At 39.4% G+C, this 20,649-nt stretch overlaps 1 protein-coding gene across 1 annotated transcript in view; it reads left to right on the top strand.

Moving 5' to 3' along the window:
- Nucleotides 1-18,875, top strand: part of hcn2b (hyperpolarization activated cyclic nucleotide-gated potassium channel 2b) — a 42,986-nt gene extending 24,111 nt beyond the window's left edge. The window contains exons 5-8 of the mRNA XM_086283041.1: nt 3,510-3,656; nt 3,963-4,203; nt 7,666-7,830; nt 13,212-18,875. Of these exons, the coding sequence (XP_086139167.1) occupies nt 3,510-3,656; nt 3,963-4,203; nt 7,666-7,830; nt 13,212-14,176 (1,518 nt within the window). The 3' untranslated portion in view covers nt 14,177-18,875. The remainder of the gene's footprint in view (nt 1-3,509; nt 3,657-3,962; nt 4,204-7,665; nt 7,831-13,211) is intronic.
- Nucleotides 18,876-20,649: the final 1,774 nt, after the last annotated feature.

The raw sequence follows: 20,649 nt of genomic DNA, 5'->3' as shown, positions 1-20,649 counted from the left end.
AAAGGAAGTGATCAGGCAAAATAAAACTGAAAAATTATGATGATCTTTGCTTGAGACTTGAAAACAAAACAAGCCCTGTTGTATTCAATTTTTTTAAAACTTGCTCTCTTAAGTGGCAAGTATTACATTTGTAAGTGTGCATTAACTGGATGTGGCTATGAACTTGGATTTTCATACACCTTCTATTGTCTCTGTTATCCAGCATGATTGACAGCATTAACCGAGTTCAGACAACAGCCACCGGCCATCTTTCCCCTTTGTTCTTTTGCATTTCCACAACATCATTTCCTAATATATCCTCATGAGAGACCATCAATTGTTTCTTGTTCACTTATAAACATCTTTTTCTTCAAGCATGAGGCCTTTTGAACATCACTCCTGTCCTGCTAACTTTGACTGACGTAGTCACTAATCTGAGTCTAATGCTGCGAAAATCAGAAAGGCAGTAAAGCTCGGCTTCTTCACCAACCAATTTCAAGTAGTAGGAGAACGAGGAAGCAAGCTCGCGAGAGAGTTGTCATTCTAGTTTAATTGAAGCTGTCACATACTGAATCACTGGGCAGGCAACACTTAATTGGAGCCTTCCCGTTTATCCCTGCGCTTGACTGAGTGAGTCAGATATTATGGAAGTTGGCGTAATCTTTATTGTTACTGACACATGGTGAACGGGAAGGAATTTGTCAAGTTAAACCGTTTTTTTAAATCAGGTTCATGAAGGGCACATTCATTTTGCAGGAATCCCCCTTCATTATGTATATACCATTTTATAGATACCATTTTGTCGTTGTTTGGATTATGTGTTGACTTTCAGCATATGCTCAAAATCTGAGCAGATGGCTGAGGAAGACAACCTGTAAGGTTTCATTTAGTACTGGCCTTTCATGCTAAATTAACCAAGACCCAAGGCAATTAATTAAGACTGAATGAGATGGAGATTAAAATTAGTTTACATAAGAAAGAGGAGGAAGCATCAAATTGTTTTTGCAGGTGTAATTTCATTATGCTGTTCATTAAAGTGGGCGATCTACCTAAGACATGGCATATATTTTATCATGTACCTATGTAAGTTAATTCATTACTATATGTATGTACATGTATCTATTTGTGGAGTACCTGCATCGCAGAACAGTATAATACCAGACAGTTACAAGGAAAGAGAATGAAAGAGTATTAGGGAACTCTGAAATAATAAACAGAAATATTGTGAATGGATTATAGCAGATGGAGCGGATTTAGAACAGTCCAACTGCCTCGAGAACTTTATTATGTTTTCCTGAAAACAGGACCAAAGGTGACTCCTTTCTGCCATTGTTGCAATTCTTACATAAAGCCACGTTTTTTTTGTCGTTGTTGTTGTTTTTGTCAAATCCATTCACTTTATATTTGGAGAGAAAACAGTTAAATGATGTCATACTGCGACAGCTAGTACAGTAGGTGTTGCATAAAGTATCTTGTGATTTGCTGTGACACCCATGCCACCAGGGTCAAGCCTGCGTTTTAGTCACAAAGCCATATGTCACTTCACAATGTGGCAAAATGTAATTTCCTGGAGAGCAAGCCATCCTTCCCAATGCATGTGTCTTTGACCACTACAAGCAAGGTCACTGTGAGTGCTCCTGCTGCTGACCCTCCATACATGCTGTGTCCTTTAAATCCAACTGTGAGTGTCAGGCTAAAATCTACTACTCATTCCACTGACAGTTTATTCTATAGAGGTGTGACTCACAGTGTTTATTACACAAAGTTGGGAGGGAAAGAGAGAGGGGCCTTATGTAACATTAAGCAACCCCATCCACAGGGCCATACTCTCTTTAGCCAGTATTGATTACAGTTCTAGAGCAACTTTTCTGTGAGATTCATTAATATTATTCTCCACTTTTATGATTTTCTTTGAGTCTTTTTTTCTCCCTTTTTGTGTGTGCATGTTGCATCTTTATGCATCATTTTGTGTTGGTGTGCCTGCTGATATAACAGGAAGTGAAGTGCACTGCACTGGTTTCATGGGTAATCTTATCGGCTTATTTTTCAAAATCACATGGTCACATTTTCGACCTCAGGGTGTTAATAGCGTGTGTAGTGTAGAGATTTACATATTTTTTATACAGCAAGGAGGGAAGAGAGATCTGTTATTAGATACATTTTTATATTTTTTTTATTTGCTAGATCAGTTAAACTTCAGAATAATGTGTATTCATGGGCTGGAGACACATTTCTTATCTTTTGCATTTCAAATATGCAAACATATTCATTACTCAAGCTTCTCATTGATCATAGTATTAGACTTGTACTTTAGTTATATCTTTGATCAAGAGTAAAGATGATTTACTAGGAAAAGCACATATAGATAAACACTTTTAACATTTTTAACTGGATGTTTAGACTTTTTACCTTCTCTGATGCAATGAGTGCTAAGCTGGGGGGATTTCAGTTTCTTTCATTCCCACCATTCTCAACAGCTGGTATGTGAAACTCCATGGGATCATGGATATTTGTGATATAAATAAGTAAAGCCAATCCAAAAACTGTCTGTGTACAGTGAATAACATGCCTTTCAATTTCACATTATAGGAAAAGCTATGCAGTAGGTCCAGCAGCTTCTGTTTTCACAGGGAATCCAGGCATTAAATGTGTTACAGAGCAACAAAGTGGACATTCAGGCTGCATTTGTTTCAGACAAGCATTGCAGTGCCGAATACGCGATGGTGTGAATCAGTGGGTTCAATTTGACTCTACAGTGAACAAACACGATGTGCCAAAGCCAACCTCTGTTTTCACGTGATTATTTCTAGCCACATAATTACATATTAATCAAGCAAAGGTGACAAACATCTTCCTTTCTCTAAATAGAAACTCTTTCCACTCAAATGCCCAGTTCCACTTAATTATTTACCTATTTCCCCTCAGTCTTCACAGATCATGGAAGATTTGTTTCACGTTTTTTTTTCTTCATGAAAAATGAAATGCACAACAACAAAACATGTTTCCTTGGTGAAAACCTTGATAGTATTTTCTGTAAATTTGTCATTTAAAAAAAAAAAAGCATTTGTGAAAGCAGCATCACTAGACAGCGAGAGAGAGAGAGAGAAACTGGCTTTAGTTGGCATGTATGATCACAGCGTCCTTCTTCTCTGAACACATCAGAGCGGGAGGAATCCTCATGGGCTTTACAGAGCTGTCATGTTTCCTTAACTACTTCATCACAATTTTCTTCCCATGGCTACCAGGTATAAATAGGTCATAGGATCCCTGTGTGTGCAGCGCTGTACATCTCAGTTGCTTTATTGGTCATGCACACCTGAAGCTGATGGGGACAGTCAAAGAAACAGTCTTTTGAGAATTGTCTTTCCAGCTGCTGCAACTTCTGTATCAAGGCCGTGGTGATTCTTTAAAGTCGGACGTACTTTGCAAAGTGTCAAAATTAACAAGAAAGTTGCTGAATCCTGTTTTCATTGATTTATGCTTCTGTTCATTCTCATTAATATTCTCCTATGCCTCTCTCCATCTTCCAGTACAAACAAGTGGAGCAGTACATGTCATTCCACAAACTCCCAGCCGACTTCCGACAGAAAATCCATGACTACTATGAGCACCGATACCAGGGCAAGATGTTTGATGAAGAGAGCATCCTGGAGGAGCTTAATGAGCCTCTGCGCGAGGTATGAAAAAAAAAAAATCCCATACATTTTCTGTGATGTACTCACTCACCCGTGAATACACACATGCCTCCACAGATGAAATAAGATGGAATAAATTCAATAAAATAGTCATTTATCCTTGTTTCATCTGAAAAATGTAACCCCGTGTTTAAAATCGATTACTTCCAGCCTTCTCTGTATGTATTTAGTTATAAAATGGTCTAATTCAGACAGCTATCACCAAACCCGTGTTTGTATCTTTAACTGTAAATCCCTGTGCTAAAAATCTGCGCAGATTAACCATTTGTATCTCCCGTTGCCATTTAGGAAATTGTCAACTTCAACTGCCGTAAGCTGGTGGCCTCCATGCCGCTGTTTGCCAACGCAGATCCCAACTTTGTGACAGCCATGCTGACCAAACTGAGATTTGAAGTATTTCAGCCTGGAGACTACATCATCAGAGAGGGGACAATTGGCAAGAAGATGTACTTCATTCAGCACGGGGTGGTGAGCGTCCTGACCAAAGGAAGCATTGGCATGAAGCTGATGGATGGCTCCTACTTTGGAGGTATGTAACTACTCAGTAATCTACTCAGTTCTATTCATTTCTGTTCTTCTATGGGTTATTTACACTTTACTTCCCACTAGAATCCACTGCAGCAGGGATGTAAAACTCATTTTACATCATGGTCCACCTAAAACTCACTTTGATCGTAAGTAGGCCAAAGCAGCAAAACTCCCCTTTCTGTCTGTGTAAAGATAATTCATTACAAATGTAATCTCATTTAATGTGCAATTTCAACAGTAAATCTCAGTTTTCCTACACGATAAAGAAATGCTGCTGTAGCAAATGACAGAAATCAGTCGGCACAAAAATTAAATATGTAAAATTACAGAGAATGTTTTGCCTAGAAAAGGCAGTGAGCTTTGTAGTTTAATTGGTATTGTTTATCTATTATTCAATTACTTTGGTGTAGTGTGAATAACAATGTCTTTATCAGTAGGAAATACTGTAAAACCTATGAAAATACAGTTAAAAGTCCAAAATCTCTGCTCTCTTTCACATTTTCCAAAGCTGTCCAATGGGCCTGATTGGCGTCTTTGTCAGGCCATTTCTGGTCCCTGGGCCTTGTGTTTGACAGCCCCACACTTCAGTAATATCACAGATGTGTGTGTTACTTTTGCAGTTTGCAGATAAACAAAAAACTACCCCAATGTTTTATTTGGACTTCTTGTTCAGCCTTACGGCGACTTCTGTCCCACTTTCCCGGGTTGTTGTTCCTCTGTGGCTGTTTAGAAGCATGTGGTGCTACTATTGCCACGCATAAACCCACACACACACCAACATACACTTTTTAGGTCCTGTAGCGTGACTCTTTGGGCTGCATTTTTAACATCCAATGCCCTCTGCAGAAGCTCTGTCCACTCACAGTTTCGTTGATGTGCCAGCTGCCCAGAGCACTGTTGTAGTGACATGACTGCACAGCACGCACATGCACACATCCATTCACACACACACACACCTAATTAATAACACCTAATTAGCACAGCAGAATGAAGATGATGGGGCCATTTATAAGATAAGATAAGATAAGATAAGATAAGATAAGATAGAACTTTATTAATCCCTCGGGTGGGTTCCTCTGGGAAATTCGATTTCCAAAAAAGCACAGCACCGACAGAAGTTACAGAGTTATACACACACACATATATATAAATACAGAGACAATATAAATAAAATATACGAAGGGGATAAATAGAATAAATAGGAATAAAAATAAAAATACAAGTGAATTGCACATTTCAAGTATTGAGTCTATTGCACCGTTGACTATTTACAAAAGTATTGCACAAAAGGTATTGCACAGTGAGGTGAAGAGGCACTACAGCTTAGTTATAATGTCAGACATCGAGTGTTTGAAGTCATGCCTGCGACCAGGGAGGAAATCACAGGTCTCCATGCACACAGCTAGCAGTGAGCTAAGAACCGAGGGGACAACACGGTTAAACTTCCAGTGGGGTGTGTATGTGTGGTAAAATCTCTGAATAAGTCAGTAGCACTAAGTAGATGGTGATGTCACCATCACCAACAAGCTAATGCACAAAGTGTTTTTTGATTGGATTTACCTGCTTTTAAATTTTAGTATCCGACTTAACCTTAGCCACTGGTAGATTTTCTAACATTAAGGAACCTTTTCGTGGATTTTCTCCTTTCCACACCACACTACATTTTGTACAGTTATCACACACAGATGGGGTAGATTGCACTTTGAGGAACGGTTTTTCCTCTTTTACCCCTATGCCCTTTCCATAAAGTCCACAGTGAATACAGCCAAACATAACCTCATAATCATCATCTGTATTACACAGTGTGTGAGCAGATCCTGTGGACAAGCAGTTTGTAACTCAGATTCTTCTGGTGTCCCAACAAAATCCCAGGGGAACGGGTTAATTCCTGTCAACACATCAGAAAATGAAGCCGTAAATAAGAGAATTTGCAGATATTACATTAACTGAAACAGGAAACAGAGCTGGTGATGCCACAGAAACAGGTTACAATGATCATGATCCAAAATTGAAGCAAAGATCCAAATTGCCACAGTTCACATTAACCATCCAGCCTTTCTCTGTTCTTTCAGTATATTTAAGGATGGCAGTTTCCCCGTCTACAAGCCACAAATGGTCACCCAGTGGTTTGGAAACCCTTTTAATTCAGTGGCAGCAATTTCATTGGTATTATTATCCTCTGTCTGCACTTCCCAGTAGACACTATTGATGCTACCAGTATCTAAATGGCTGCGTTTTGTGTAAACAGGGATATTCCAATTTCAAGAGAGCTTTCTGAACATGATGCCTTTTCCTACAATTCTAACAAAAGTGGATTTCAAGCAACTGCTGGTAATCACTAGCAGTTGCTTTAATATGATGTCAGTGAATTAATATGAATGCACTCTATTGCACACTATAGGTCGCTTGTCTAGAAATGTGTAAGTGCATGTATGTGTAGCCTTACATCAGTACCTTTGTTTGGTGGAAAAACTTTCTTGCAGAGAGAGTCAGCCGGTATGAAAAGAAGCTTATGCTAACGGAGAATCTAATGGACTGTATATATTATAAAAATGTGTATATACACATATATGTGCTAATTAGTCCTCAATAACAAAGTATTAAAATACTTGAATTTCATTCAACTAGCAGACAGGTATCAGCTACAGCTACCTGTGTCTGCCACACCTGTTACTGTAAGCTTTAAGACTTCCCAAACTGACGGGTAACAAAAAATATATAATTTTTAAAAATTACTCATCGTAGACACCAAAACTATTTTTCTACAGGGGTGTAAACACAGATGTTATTGCTGTCTGGTAGTGGATTTAACAGATACACATGGAAATATAACTAACTTTGTGACATTAGAAAGTAGATAAAATAAAATAAAGTGCGACTTCCTTGGATTGCTCTGAGTTCGTGAGAAACCTCATATAAACAGACAGGAACAGTCCAGTGCAGTGCCTGCTCTTAATGGAGTATCCTGGTGCCCCCACATCCCCTTCCCCCTTCCCCAGAGAGTCAGAGGAGGTCAACCTTTCAGGGAACGGAAAAGGAGGGAATATGGTTGTCAAGACAACAGTCAGCTCCAGCCAATAAAAGGGAAAAGTAATAGAGAAGAAGATACTAAAGAAGGGAAGGGAAACAACTGAATGCAATGGAGCACATCTCTATATATGCTATACACTGCTGTCAGTGTAGTGCTAGTGAATGAGGAAATACCTAGGGTTACATTCAGCGGGTCATGCTGATGACACACAGCCTTTGTTCTGAGCACACATTTTCTTAAGCCCAGGAGTTTTCCACAGCCTGTGCGGAAACATAACAGAACATTTTAACATTTAATGTACTGTAACAGTGTTTTGGCTGAGCGTCGCACTGCTTAACAGACCTCTTCTCTTCTTTTCTCTATTGCTGTCTAACGCACTGAAATCTGTGGGTTTGCCATTTTCTGTTCTGACCGTATCTCTCACCCCTCCAGAGATCTGCCTGCTGACCCGTGGCAGACGGACAGCCAGTGTGCGTGCGGACACCTACTGTCGCCTGTATTCTCTCTCTGTGGACAATTTCAATGAGGTGCTGGAGGAGTACCCCATGATGAGGAGGGCTTTTGAGACAGTTGCCATTGACAGATTGGACAGGATAGGTAAGAAGACTGCCATTATGTTCAATATAGATTTGGGTAGTCTCCTGTAGGTGTTTTACTATGATGTGATTAAAAGTTTAGAAATTTAAAACAAAAGCCAAAAGATTAAAAAGATATTTAAGACCACAGCTTTCAGATACTATTCATCTGTTGTAGATAGCTTTTTAAGGCTTACCACTTCTTCCTTTTTTTGTCCTCCATTTGTCCACTTTTCTCAATTTTTTTAAGAACATACTGCACACCAATCAAAGCTTTCAGCTCATAGCTCTTGGGGAATCACCTTGTTAAGAATTTGGAACAAATTATGTGTTTTTGTGAACGGCTGCTGATAACACAATGTCTAAAGATATAATTTAAAACGGGTTCTTTGCTAAGCTGCTACTTGAGTTAGGAGGCCTTTTATGCTCGAATGATTCAGTGTTAAATGGTTCAGCAAACCAAAAAAGAACAATCCTCTGAAAATGGTCAGGTACATGGACAAGACTGAAAATGATAGAAAATGAAAAAGACCTTTAGAAACGGTAGAGAATAAGTATTCAAAGACCACTTTTAAAAATGCAAAAAGGTCCGTTTTTTGGAAGCAAAATTTAAATAATTAAGGGTGTTGTAAGGCTTTTGTGCAGTACTGCAGCACTCAGGCTCCTCAGTCCAATATCGTCTCTTAAATTTATGCAGAAACATGCTAGGCTACAATAAAGAAAAGAGAAAAAATGTGCGAAAGAACAATAAACAGTAAAAATGTATTTATTCTGACATGATTTATGAACAGAGATATGAACAGAGATTTAGTTTTGGATAATTATGCCTCAGTGATAAAAGCCACGCGCATTGCTGTCTTCATAAGCTTATGAGTCATTCACAAGATGAAATGAAGCATAAGGAAAACATACTCATTCATTACTGTGATGTCTCTGTCAAAACACTGCACGGTCTGACAGCTGGGATGTAGTCTATGAATGATCCTAACAAGGGCTGTGTGTACGGCTCAGGAAAGAAATCAAAGGTGAATATGTATCTTTGTATGTTATTAGGTTCCTTAAGCTCAGTTGTTTTAGTGCAGTTTAACTCTTTTGGTAGATATTTGCCATTTTGGGAAGAAAAGCAAAGCCAGTTAAAACTTTTACTTTACTTGAAATGCATAATTCTGATTTTTTTTCCAGCGATTGTTCAGTAGCCTCAGTCTGGAGTGAATGTATATAAAACAAATATTAAACAAAAACACACAAAGATGTGCTCATGAATGCTGATTGACAGTTTATATTTTCCTTCACATTAAAAACAACTTTCCGTCTCCCGTCATGCCCCCCAAGGTCAGCTAATGTTACATCCCTCATCACATGACCACACCTCATATGTTCACGAGGCCCTGAATCTGCCACCTGCCAGCTGTTGCCATAGCAGCCAGTTTCCACACATGAGCAGACTTCAGTCAGGCAACTCACATATTTAAAGAGAGGCTTGGATTGTCTGCTTCAAGACCAAACCTCCAATCAAACATTCCCACCGGGTTCCGTGCATACTTGATGCATACTAGTCACTAATGATGAGCTCTTTTAATTGGCTTTCTCAACAGTCTTTCTCAGAAGAAAACAAGTGGATCAAAGACACAGAGATCTATAAAAAGGTGCCTTAAGAACATAAGAGTCTAAATAAAAGACACATGCTTTGTTGGTTAAATAGCTTTCATGATTAAATAAATCTTTAAGCTTAATTGTCTTCAGTAGTTATGTATTGTTTTCTGTGAGGGCATTTATGACTAGAAGTTTGAATGAGGAATGCTGATTCAGCCATCCGTGCATTTTAATGACAACAGTGTTTGACCTGTGTAGGCCATTAATGGACATAGAGACACTTGTGTGACCTTCTGTGTATGTGTCATTATTCTCTACTAATCAATGGCTAGTAAAAGAAACTCTAGGTGTTACTTGGCAATGGTATTGCTGTGAAAACAGTGACGTATTATCCGTGCTTTATCTCTGAATTCTGCAGATGAGGGTGGTCCAACTTGCAGTGCCAACTTCTTCAAAAGCATGATAATCCCCAACCAAGTTTGCACTTTAGAGGATGCAATCAGATGGTTGTATGCCTTTTCCTCTTTTTATTGTCATCCATCGCTGCTATTTATGATGCACATTTGATGAGCAGAGCCTGGCACTACAGCATGGCCAGTTTACAAGCACCCAAGGAGGATGTATGACAAGAAACACCACGTTATCTATGAGAAATTCCATCTCTCAATGGCTCAGTCACACTAGAGAAAAAACATGGTAGCAACCTCCTTGTGACTTAGACAAATTGGTGGTTCCCTGGTGAATCCATTGAATTTTTTTTTGATTTGGCAACTGATTACAAGTACTGTGGAATACACAACTCTTCTATGGGTCTTTTTCCAATGTAATGTTGCACTTAAATTGCTGTCTTAGAATAAGTACATTACTGTCTGTGGAGGAATTCTACGATCTATGAGGTTCTGACTGGAATGTAAGTAGTTGATGTAAATGTACCTTTAATGTCAGTTTTCTGTCAATCTGCCAGTTTATCACAGTTCAACCTGTTCATCTGTTTGATGTCATTCAATCACAAACTGATAGCAGACTGACTCGGTCTTATTGCTGTTTTATTGCCAGTCTCGATGCACCAAAGTAGCTTTGAAGATCGCAATAGGATTGCGAGTAGATGCAGACCTGATCCCCTTCAATGCAACCATTTCAAAGGCAGCTAGATCGCACATTCATTGCACACTGATACAATAATTTTGTGTGATGCCGAGTTCTCCAACTGCTGTTTTCCCTAAGAGAATTTCCAAGGATGCAAGCCAACAAATATGCATTCCTTTGTCTCCTCTTTCCAAGCCTCCAAACACCTCAGAGAGTAGCTCTGTGTTATCAGCAGATAAAATCCCCATAAAAGTCAGTGGGAGGAGGAGGAGTTCAACACAGAGCTGGAATGAAGCAACAGTACTTACCAGGAACACCCACACTTTTGATTAATTTTCTCCAAGCCTTCTGATTTTTTGTGTGTCTATATAAAAGCTAAATTGAATCATACATTTCCAGGGCCACACATGTTACAGCGTTTCCCCCTTTTCTGATTGTTGGCATTATCAGGAGAATCCCATCTGTGGGAAAATCTTGCTTGATACACAGAATCAAGCAAAACTGCTGACGTTTAAATATGATCAACCTGTATAGATGTGTTTGCACACTCTAGTGCAGATTTTCATAATCACACTGTAATTCTACTATTAAACTCCCAAGCTGTGAGTGTTTTTATTCCACACATGCAGCAAATGTATCATGCTGGTGAAGCACAAGTCACCAAATCATCATCAGCCTTCCCCTCATGTTCTCCTTCTGGCTTAGCAGCTGGTTGTGGTAGAATAATAATCTTTGTTTGTGATGTACAGTAGATCTCAGGCTTTGCACTTACAAATAACCTAGCTCTGAAGTCAGCTTTCCAGGCTGCCATCCGCACTGGTGAATCGAGCTGACAATACTACAGTTTCCATATGAACACACAAACCTCTCTACATGCTGTGCTCTGCTGTGAGTCCCTTTTTGTTACCAGGGCACAACAGATGTTGGGTCATCTGGATTTTGCTAGGAAGGCTGCCAACATCTTGTCTTTGGTCTCAACATGTCCAATCCCTGCAGCAACACATCACAGTGTCCATCTTTTTTTCTCATACTTCATTGCCTCCTGTTTTAAACAGTATCTAATGCTCACCTGCAATGAACCTTCTACTTTTCTCCTTGAAATCTGACATATTGAGGATTTGTTCACCTGATCTCACCGTTAGTTGCCTTCTCCTCACATGTAAGCCACTGGTTAGAGTGAATAGGTGTTAGTGTTAGAGAGAGAGAGCCTGTTTACTGACTATCAGCCTATCTGGGCCTCACATCAGAGGGAAGGCACTCAGCAGGTATCATACACAATAGTCTCTAACACAGTCATCTTACTTGCCTGACAGCAGTGGGTTTGAACTTGTGCGATCCCATTATTCTCTTCTCTGCAGTACTACTGTGACCCAGGATGGCCCTCAGCTGAAATGCACACCTGCTTTCACCTGAATTACTCTGTCTTAGTTTTATCTGTGCAGACAGTTTTTTCAGGACTAAGTGGGCTTCTGCAGTTCACTCCTCAGTGGCATACATCATAATGCCTCGTACAAATCTGCCTTTATAATCCCAGCTGGTTTACTGTTTTACTTTTGAGTGCTTTCAAGAGGTTTTGCTATAAGAAGCAGTGCATTTCTGTGAGTCATTTACAGTCTGAGATCACATAAACCAGCTTGATATTTTAAAGCATTATGACCACCACATGAATTTATAACACACAACTGAATTAAGGAATGAACTGGTGCATGCTGGGATGGTTTCTAACTCATTGATTCATGCCCTGTGCATTCCATGTTACTGTAGATCAGAGTGCATATACTGTATTTTTCTTTCCTTGGACAAATTGCAGTTTTTAGTGTCGGATTCATCACGTGACTGTTTTTTTACTTCACCAAGTGTATGCTTCTGCTAAGAAAATAGATCACACATCACTTGTTCAAGTGCGTGTTTTTGGCCACCGCACTCACAGCTGAGATGATGATGGGGAAAAGCCTCAAGTCGGCTGTGCAACTGCTTCTGAAATTGGGGCCACTCATCCAGCATTGGATCCAGCTGTGCTTTGAGCTGGCAAGGCTGGATTCAGTGCTTTGCTGGCAGCTCAGGTTCTCTCTTTTTTTTTCACATAAAAATCAGAGGTTGGCTTCCTGATTTGGATGTGGTCTGTTAGCATCTGCCAGCAAACACAAGGCGAGACTCCCCATGCCATATAAACTGGGACACAGACCTTTTCCTCAGATGGTTTCACTAATCTCTCGTTTGCAGTTTATGATGCTTGCGATCATCAAATTTAGCAATAAAGGCATCAGTTGGTGCTGTTTACTGATAACCTGTTAAATTAGCAGTTGCAATAGCCGTCAATTAGCTGCACATATACGTTAGAAATACGTTGAAGTAAATAGTGTTTTCTCCTGTAGGGCTAATATATTGTCAGTGAAATGCTCCCTCTTACATCATATGCACTGAGGTCACTGCAGAAATAATGGTTGCCTGCACCTCTGCATTACCCTACAGTAGGCAGAGGGTGTTTCTGTGTCTGCGTGTCCATCAGTCTTGGATTGCTTGTTTGCAAAAAATGGATACAGGCAGTATATTTGTTTATATCAGTATATATGTGTAAATTAAGCTTTTTTCTGTTTAGCATATTATTAACAAATTGTAGGGTATGGAAATATAGCATTAAAGTCTGTTTTGTTTTTGCTTTAATTTTTTGCATTGTTTCTGTTTGCTATAGCAACACTTCTTCCTTTTTCCATGTCTTTACAGGCAAGAAGAACTCGATCCTGATGCACAAAGTTCAGCATGATCTCAACTCAGGTGTTTTCAACAATCGTGAGAACGAGATGATCCAGGAGATAGTTAAATATGATCGGGAGATGGTTCAACAGGTGGATCTGCCACGCCCACGGGCCATGTCCATGACGCCTCCACTGACCGGTGGGATCTTTACGCCTCCAAGTTCCTCTGCCCACAATTCAGCAGTTGCCACTCTCCAGCAGGCTGTAGCCATGAATTTTTGTGCCCCGATGCAAGGAAACTCTGTGGGATTGGGTAACCTGCAGTCTCCCAGGATGATGAGGAGATTTCAGGTGATGCAAAGTGTATCGAGCCCTGTCTCAGCCTCTCCACTTCAGTCTCAACTCCTTGTTTCTGGTGCCTTTCCTCCGGTCCTGTCCAGCCCCCCTGTCCAAAGCCCACTAGCAGTCGGTGGGCGATCATTCCAGTATGGATCCAGTGCCCTGGCTGGTCCCACCTCAGGCTCACAGCTTTCTCTAGTCCAGCAGCACATAGCCAGCCCCGTGCACAGGCCCAGCACACATAAGAGCACCCATTCTTTGCAAATGGGAAGTCTGAGCCAAGATGCCAGGGCACTGTCAGCTTCTCAGCCTTCACTGCCTCACGAGATGGGACAACCAGCTGTCCCTAGTCCACCCCAATCTACACGAGTCTCTTCTACTTCCATCGAGCCCCCTCACACCCCACTGGGTCACACAGGCATCCGGAGCGGCATACCACACAGGGTGGTTCTCCCACACCAGATGTCTGTTGGGGCCTTTCCTGTAGCATCCCTCCCTGGTTCTGTTCATGGTTTTGCACCTGTTGCAGGGGTAGCAGTAGGAGGAGTGGGAACTGGTCTGGGAGAATCGGGACTCCCCAAGAAGGACTCTTTAGTGAGCCTTCCTGAGACAGACCACATCAAAGTCAAATCCAGGCTATCCTCAAACTTGTGAACCTGATTAAAAACACTTGGAGAGTGACTCAACAAGGATCTTGACTACAGGAACATGGGGAGATTTCTGTTATCTCTCCTACAGTTCCTCTTCTCTTTATTCCAGTTTGACTATCCGATCGTATGAATGTCGAATGAGATGCAGCAGGGAGAATCTGATAGGCGACCATTCTAATATAATAAAGTCGGTATGGTGACTTTTAAAATTGCAGCACTCAGATGTTTCTACTCACAGAAGTACTAGTTGCACAGATTGGTAATGGTACAGTAGTGTTTTTAATTCACAACATAATCCACAACACATGGGAGATTTGCTTCACTACCACTTCCTTCACCTCATTTTATGCAAACTTGGGGTTGGATGAGAGTTAAAGAGATTCAGGGATGTGCTTAAAGTATCAGAAGTTGGCACTTTAGTGGGATCTTATTGCTATATTTGAGCAGATTTTCTCAGTAGGTTGGCTGCAAAAGGCCAAATTTATAAGAACAAGACTACACAATATTAATGATGATATTTCAAAGTATACAGTCTAAAAGCAGTCTACTTTGACTTTTTAAAATCAGACTAATAAGATCTGATAGCCCTTAACTCAGATAAATAAGTCCCAGATCACAGACAGTTAATATCCTCAATGCTGAAATTACGATTGTATTGTTTCTTCAAGCCAAGCCACTGATTTCTACAGTATATGTCTGCCTATTTGTTTTATTTAAAGCTGCATTAATCACTATACTTTAAATTAGCACTGACTCTAATCAGGTGTTTTTTTAACACCTGCAAGTTTGTTGTACTGTTCAGTCTTTTTCCAGCAAATGATTAATATTGAAATGACCTGCACAGCAGCAACAACAGAGACAAATTCAGCAACAAGCTGTTGAATAATGTTTTAATGACCTTGTTGAGACCAAAACAGAGTTAACCAGCATCCCAGTAAAAAAGAACTGTGATGCAATAATATGTAGTGTAATACTGCTCATGTGAGCAACTTTCTAAGGTAAGTGACGTCAGACTTTTGCCCTCAAGTAGCTACAAACTGATTCATGCGGCTTTAAGTAGATCATAAAGACGTGTAAATATATAATTCCTTTTAATTACATATATATGGCCTCTGATGGAGGACCTGAGCTTGACGAACACACACATCATCCCCTGGAGTGCAGGTTTATGGACTAAAGTCATGTAAGTGGTAATATCCCACAATTGTGAAAATGTTCTGTTTAACCTTACAAATTGTAATTCACTGCCAGCCAAGTAAAATAAATTTTATAGTTAAAATGTAAATTCCCTCATCAAAATGTAAATTCATTCTTTTCCTAACCCCTAATCTCACTTTTCTTTAGTTGCAGTTTGGGCCATGTGTCACTACGCCAAAGTCAATTCACACCGATAATGAAACTCCCGCGAAGCTCAATGCCGCTGCTGATGCTACGGTTTTGGTCCACAGCCAAGGACCGTGCCGATACTTTGCAGGATGTATATTGCAGTGTGCCTCTGTCATTAAGGCTTCAATAAGAGGTCATGGAATACTGGCAATTTGTGTCCAAAAGCATTAGGAAGGGAACCTTTTCTCCTGGACCTGCTATTCTATTCACCTCATCTCACTAATGCCTGAACCATTACTGGGTAATGAGTGTGGAAATTGGAATCCCCCGGGTCTGTTTGGACTGTTATTGTTCTCGTTCAATTGGATTTCATTATACAGTGCCAATAATGAGTTCCTCTCCTATGATCATTTTGCATTTTCATTTTGTTTAGTTTCAGTTCAGGCGTTGTTATCCACCTTGAGAGTTCTGAATGGGACAAAGTTGAAGGTTTATAAGTATTTTTGTATCGTGTTTTTGAGGTCTGTTGTGCTTTTGTTTTATCCCCAAATTATGCCCTGTGGAACCTATTTAGCTACTCCAAAATAATTAATAGAGGCTTGTTATGAGAATGGTATTTTGCTGAACTTCACATTGTTTCCTGGAGGCACTCTGTTAGGACAGGAAATGCATTTGTGACTAAATTAGTTTCTAGATATTTTTACTCTAGTGGAAAGCACACAGTAAAGGATGATGGGGTAACAGAGAAAGAGAGTAAACCAGACTGAGTCAATACCTTTACTCATATCACAAGATATTACTAGCTCAGTTTTAATAATTATAAATAAACCCCATGTTTTAATTAAGTGTGGAAATAGTGAAACCAAAGTTCCAACGATTGCAATTCTTTTGTATGCAAACCTCACAGTGATTTAGCATAAAAATCAGACAACACTCATTCAGTCCTATTGTCTGAAAGTGATGTTTATCACATGAAGCAATAACTGTTTGAAATGGAGTGAATGACCACTGTATGCAGAAGATGTTCTGCCCTTGAGGTGTTAACGAAGATGCAATATTTCATATTTTAGACTGCGCTCCCAAACTTTACTGAGAATTTGTTGAACATCTGTCTTTGAAAACAGATACGTTTAAACCGCGCTTACTGTCCACTCAAACTAACTTGACAAACATGGTATTTCTATGTGTAAACATAGTGTGCATCATGTAAACCAGACTATTAATTAATGTAACTTAGTTTACTGTAAATGTAGATCTGCTATAAAAAAAAAAAAACCAGATGAAGAAAATGTTTGAAAAAAAAGAATCTCTTTGTAATCTCTGACAGAATGCATATTATCATCTGGTATGAACTGATATTACTTGAAAATAATAATTAAAGGAGAGAAAAGCTGTTTGTATTACAGAGGATGCATCGCTTGTTTTTCTACAGTTACCACACAGAGTTTGTATATACTCACGTGCCAGTTGCTGTGAGGTCTGCATGGTTTCTTCTACTGTTTGCGTTTTAAGTTAGTTTTGTAATGTCACACCCCAGTCAACTTGCAAAGCCTGGTTCTTTTACCAGCGCATTTTGGGGTTATTTTTTCCCCTGATGAGTCAATAGCGTGCTCCCCTCAATCCTGTAAATGCACTTTTTCTTCTTCTGCAACTTTACAAACATATTTAGTGTTATGTAAATGTTACAAAAACTCAGCTGTTCGGTTTTTTCAGTACACGCTCAAGGCTTTGGTAAGTCAGCTGTGCTTACACACACATGCACGCTCAGACACGGCAGTGGAAACGGCAACAGAAGCATCTGTATTTGCTTCTTTTTGTGCTTTCTTCATAGAGCCTCGTTTTTCTTAGCTTCAGTGCTGCTCTGACGCTAAACTACAGTATCTACCATTCCAGTTTTTATTTCTCTGAGGTCATCAATAGGAGGAATGCGTGGGGATTCAGGGTGTTTAAAATGTTTACATACAAGGGCTGTTCATAACAACCGAGCGACGATATGATTTTGTGTCATCGACATTATCATAGATGTACAATTATGCGAACGAGTTTGGATTATTTCACTCTTACTGACCAATAAGCAACTAGAAGGTAAAAATATATGATGCAAATTTTATACTGGCTGTTTCTGTGTTTTATGGGATTTGGTGTGACATGATTCGGTTTCTATTTATTATTTCTTTCCTTGTTGTCAGATCCCTGACTTGTGAGTCTAACAACCTTCCATATTACAGTGACTCGGTACAAAGCCAATACTTACAGCCAATCAATACCTTAAATCTACAGACAAATGTAGACAACCTCTTTTCTGGGAAACTCCCTCAAAGCAAGCCGACAATCTCCAGCCGTCACTTTAAGAAAAATCAACAGTGCAGTGCAGGCGTTTCTGAGTCAGGGACCTGAATTTCTTTTATTGAGCCACTCTGCAGTTGTCATGTGTCCTAACATGTACTGTGCATACCTAGTGCCTAGCAAATATGGTAGTTTCCACATACATATACTATATTCTTTGTGTGTGGCTGTAAAAATGCGAGCTCCTCAGAATGCAAACGTCACTGTTACATATATCCCACTACAGAGTTAAACCAATAAATTGTATTTGACTACAGTATGATTCCACTGCCTCATGTTTAGGTTATTTATTTTAGATTAGCATGTTAGAAAAGCACAAACATGCAAAGAGTCAATAATTTTGCGTTATAATAGATTCAGAGCTTCTTAATACAGTAAAAGCAGATGATTGTCTCTGCTCGCTGTAGGTCTTGAAGGTATTTTTTCATTTATCAGAGCTGTTATTGATTTTTACATCTAAAACACTGCAATAGTTTTTCTGCGAATTTAAACGCCTTTCTCTAGTTTCTCTCTCTCTGTAGCTTTTATTTTAAAAACACAACTGGTTAAGATTTCTCTTCAGAAATGTGATGTTTATTAGTCCTTTTTGCGCCACTCAACCTAGTCCTTTCCTTCTGAGCATTTGGGAAGTATCAATAATTTCAATGAACCTTGGGGTTATTGATTCCTGCTGCACTTCCACCTACCTTGCTGGCTACATGTTGGTCTGAAAAATTCATGATGAATCCAGGTTGTATGTGGAAGTAGGCATGTACCAAATTACCACAGACGCATCTCGCATGTACAGGGATCTTAACGTTTTTACCAAGAAATCTGTCTAGAAGATCCTGTAACAAAAACTTTACGTTGAAAGTAAAGTTATTATTTACAATTCAAATAAAGGTTATCACCTACATATAGGGGTGTTTTAACAGATTTAATATCCATCTTATTCTGCTTTTCTAGCTGATTTAGCAGAAAACCTTCTAGAAAACAGAAAGCGATCATCAAAAATCTTTTGCTCAGTCATATAGTGAATATTAGACTTCAGCTTACTTGTGGTTTTGGTGGCATTCTGAGCGTTTTGACCATGGGCTGGAAGAGGCTCATTTACTTGTGCAAATATTTATTTAATTATGCAAGATATCATTCAGCATGAAGGATTTATTCCACACAATGCTTGTGCTGAGGTGTGCTCCCCTTTGGTAGTCTCGATTAAAAGGCAGATTCATTAACATCAATAAATGCTACCTGTCTAATATATTGTTTTTCCATCTACAGTGTTTGACTTCCACTGAACTACAAATGTGTTTCTGATACAAATATACATTAGAAGACTGTGTTTAATATAAATGCTCTCACAGCTCGTGTGGGGATCTCCTAAGAGGGACTTAAGCAGTTGGTAAGGAAAGCTTACCCAGCTGTTCTACGTGACCTTTCCCTGCAAGTCTCTGATCTAGATAAACACCTGGGACAGGAATAACAAGTCTCATTATGCAATGTAATTATTGTAATTAATCATAGACAACAATAATGTTAACAGGTCAATGTCAATTCGAGTTGAAGTCTCAGTTGTGTGCATTCTTGGTTCCACGAGCTAAAGGTTGCAAAGGATCAAGGGAGCGTGTAATGTAAGTAATCACTGGCAAACGTACTTGGACAAGATACTAACACAAAATGATTTCCCCATCACCACCAAAAAAATTACCCAAGCTTCCAACAACCAAAATTATAGAACATTATATAGTATCATTACTTTATGCTATGGTACCTAAATCCAAGCTATGGTATACACTCACTGGCTACTGTATTTGGTAGACTTTGCTGAGGCTGCACCCCTTTTTCTTTCAGAACTGCTTTCATTCTTCATGCACAGGTGTTCACAACATTCCTCAGTGATTTTGGTCCATATTGACGAACTAGCATCACACAGTTGCTGCAGATTTGTGAGCAACAAGTCAATGATGTGAATCTGCTGTCCCACCACACCCCAAAACGCTGTATTGGATTGAGATCCTGTGACTTTATAGACCATTTGAGTACAATGAACCTACTGTCAGGTTAAAGAAACCAGTTTGAGATGAGCTCTGGGACATGGTGAATTATACTAACAGGAGTGCTGCACAGTGTAGTCTTCTGCTGCTGTGGCCCATCAGCTTCAGAGTTTGATGTGTTGTTTGTTCAGGTATGCTCTTCTACATACTTTGGTTGTAGTGGGCACTTGAGTTATTTTTTTACTTCTTATGAAGCAGTTTGACCTTTTTCTTCTGAAATCTGGCATCAACAAGCCAATATTATCCAAATAAGTCTCATAAAGCACCTTTCTTCATCATTCTGTTGCTCACTTTGAACTGCAGCACATTATCCAATCCATGTCTATATGATTAAACACACTGAGTTTGTGCCATGTGATTCACTGATACATTTTCAATGTGATTGTATCATCAGTATGCCAATATGCCTCGTTTTGTTTTTGCTGCAGGATGAATTTTTACACACAGCGCTCCATAAAAACAGCAGGGAGCAAGGCCAAAAATGCAAAGTCAGCTGCAACAGACATCCAGCACATGGAAGGTGGAAATATATTTAAGTCAAATTGTATGATTAGTGGGCACAGAAGAGTTGTATGTGATCAAACTGAAGAATCATAAAATATTCAGTTGTTTAAAGTAAGTATGTAAATAAAATAATGAATTTGTGTCTTACTTTTTCATATTTTTTTGCAGACAAAATATTCTAAAATTCTAAATGAGTAATCTAAACCATTTTGAAAACCTTCAAAAACTCTCAAGCACAGAAATCACAAAAGTTTCCACTTCTTGACGT

Source organism: Aulonocara sp. 'chitande type north' Nkhata Bay, linkage group LG23, assembly GCF_057382095.1.
Source record: "Aulonocara sp. 'chitande type north' Nkhata Bay isolate Kocher_YH1m ecotype deep benthic linkage group LG23, A_spYH_male_GT1.1, whole genome shotgun sequence".
Lineage (NCBI taxonomy): Eukaryota > Metazoa > Chordata > Actinopteri > Cichliformes > Cichlidae > Aulonocara > Aulonocara sp. 'chitande type north' Nkhata Bay.
Note: the sequence above shows the minus strand (reverse complement) of the source record. Positions and strands in the feature narration are given on the sequence as shown.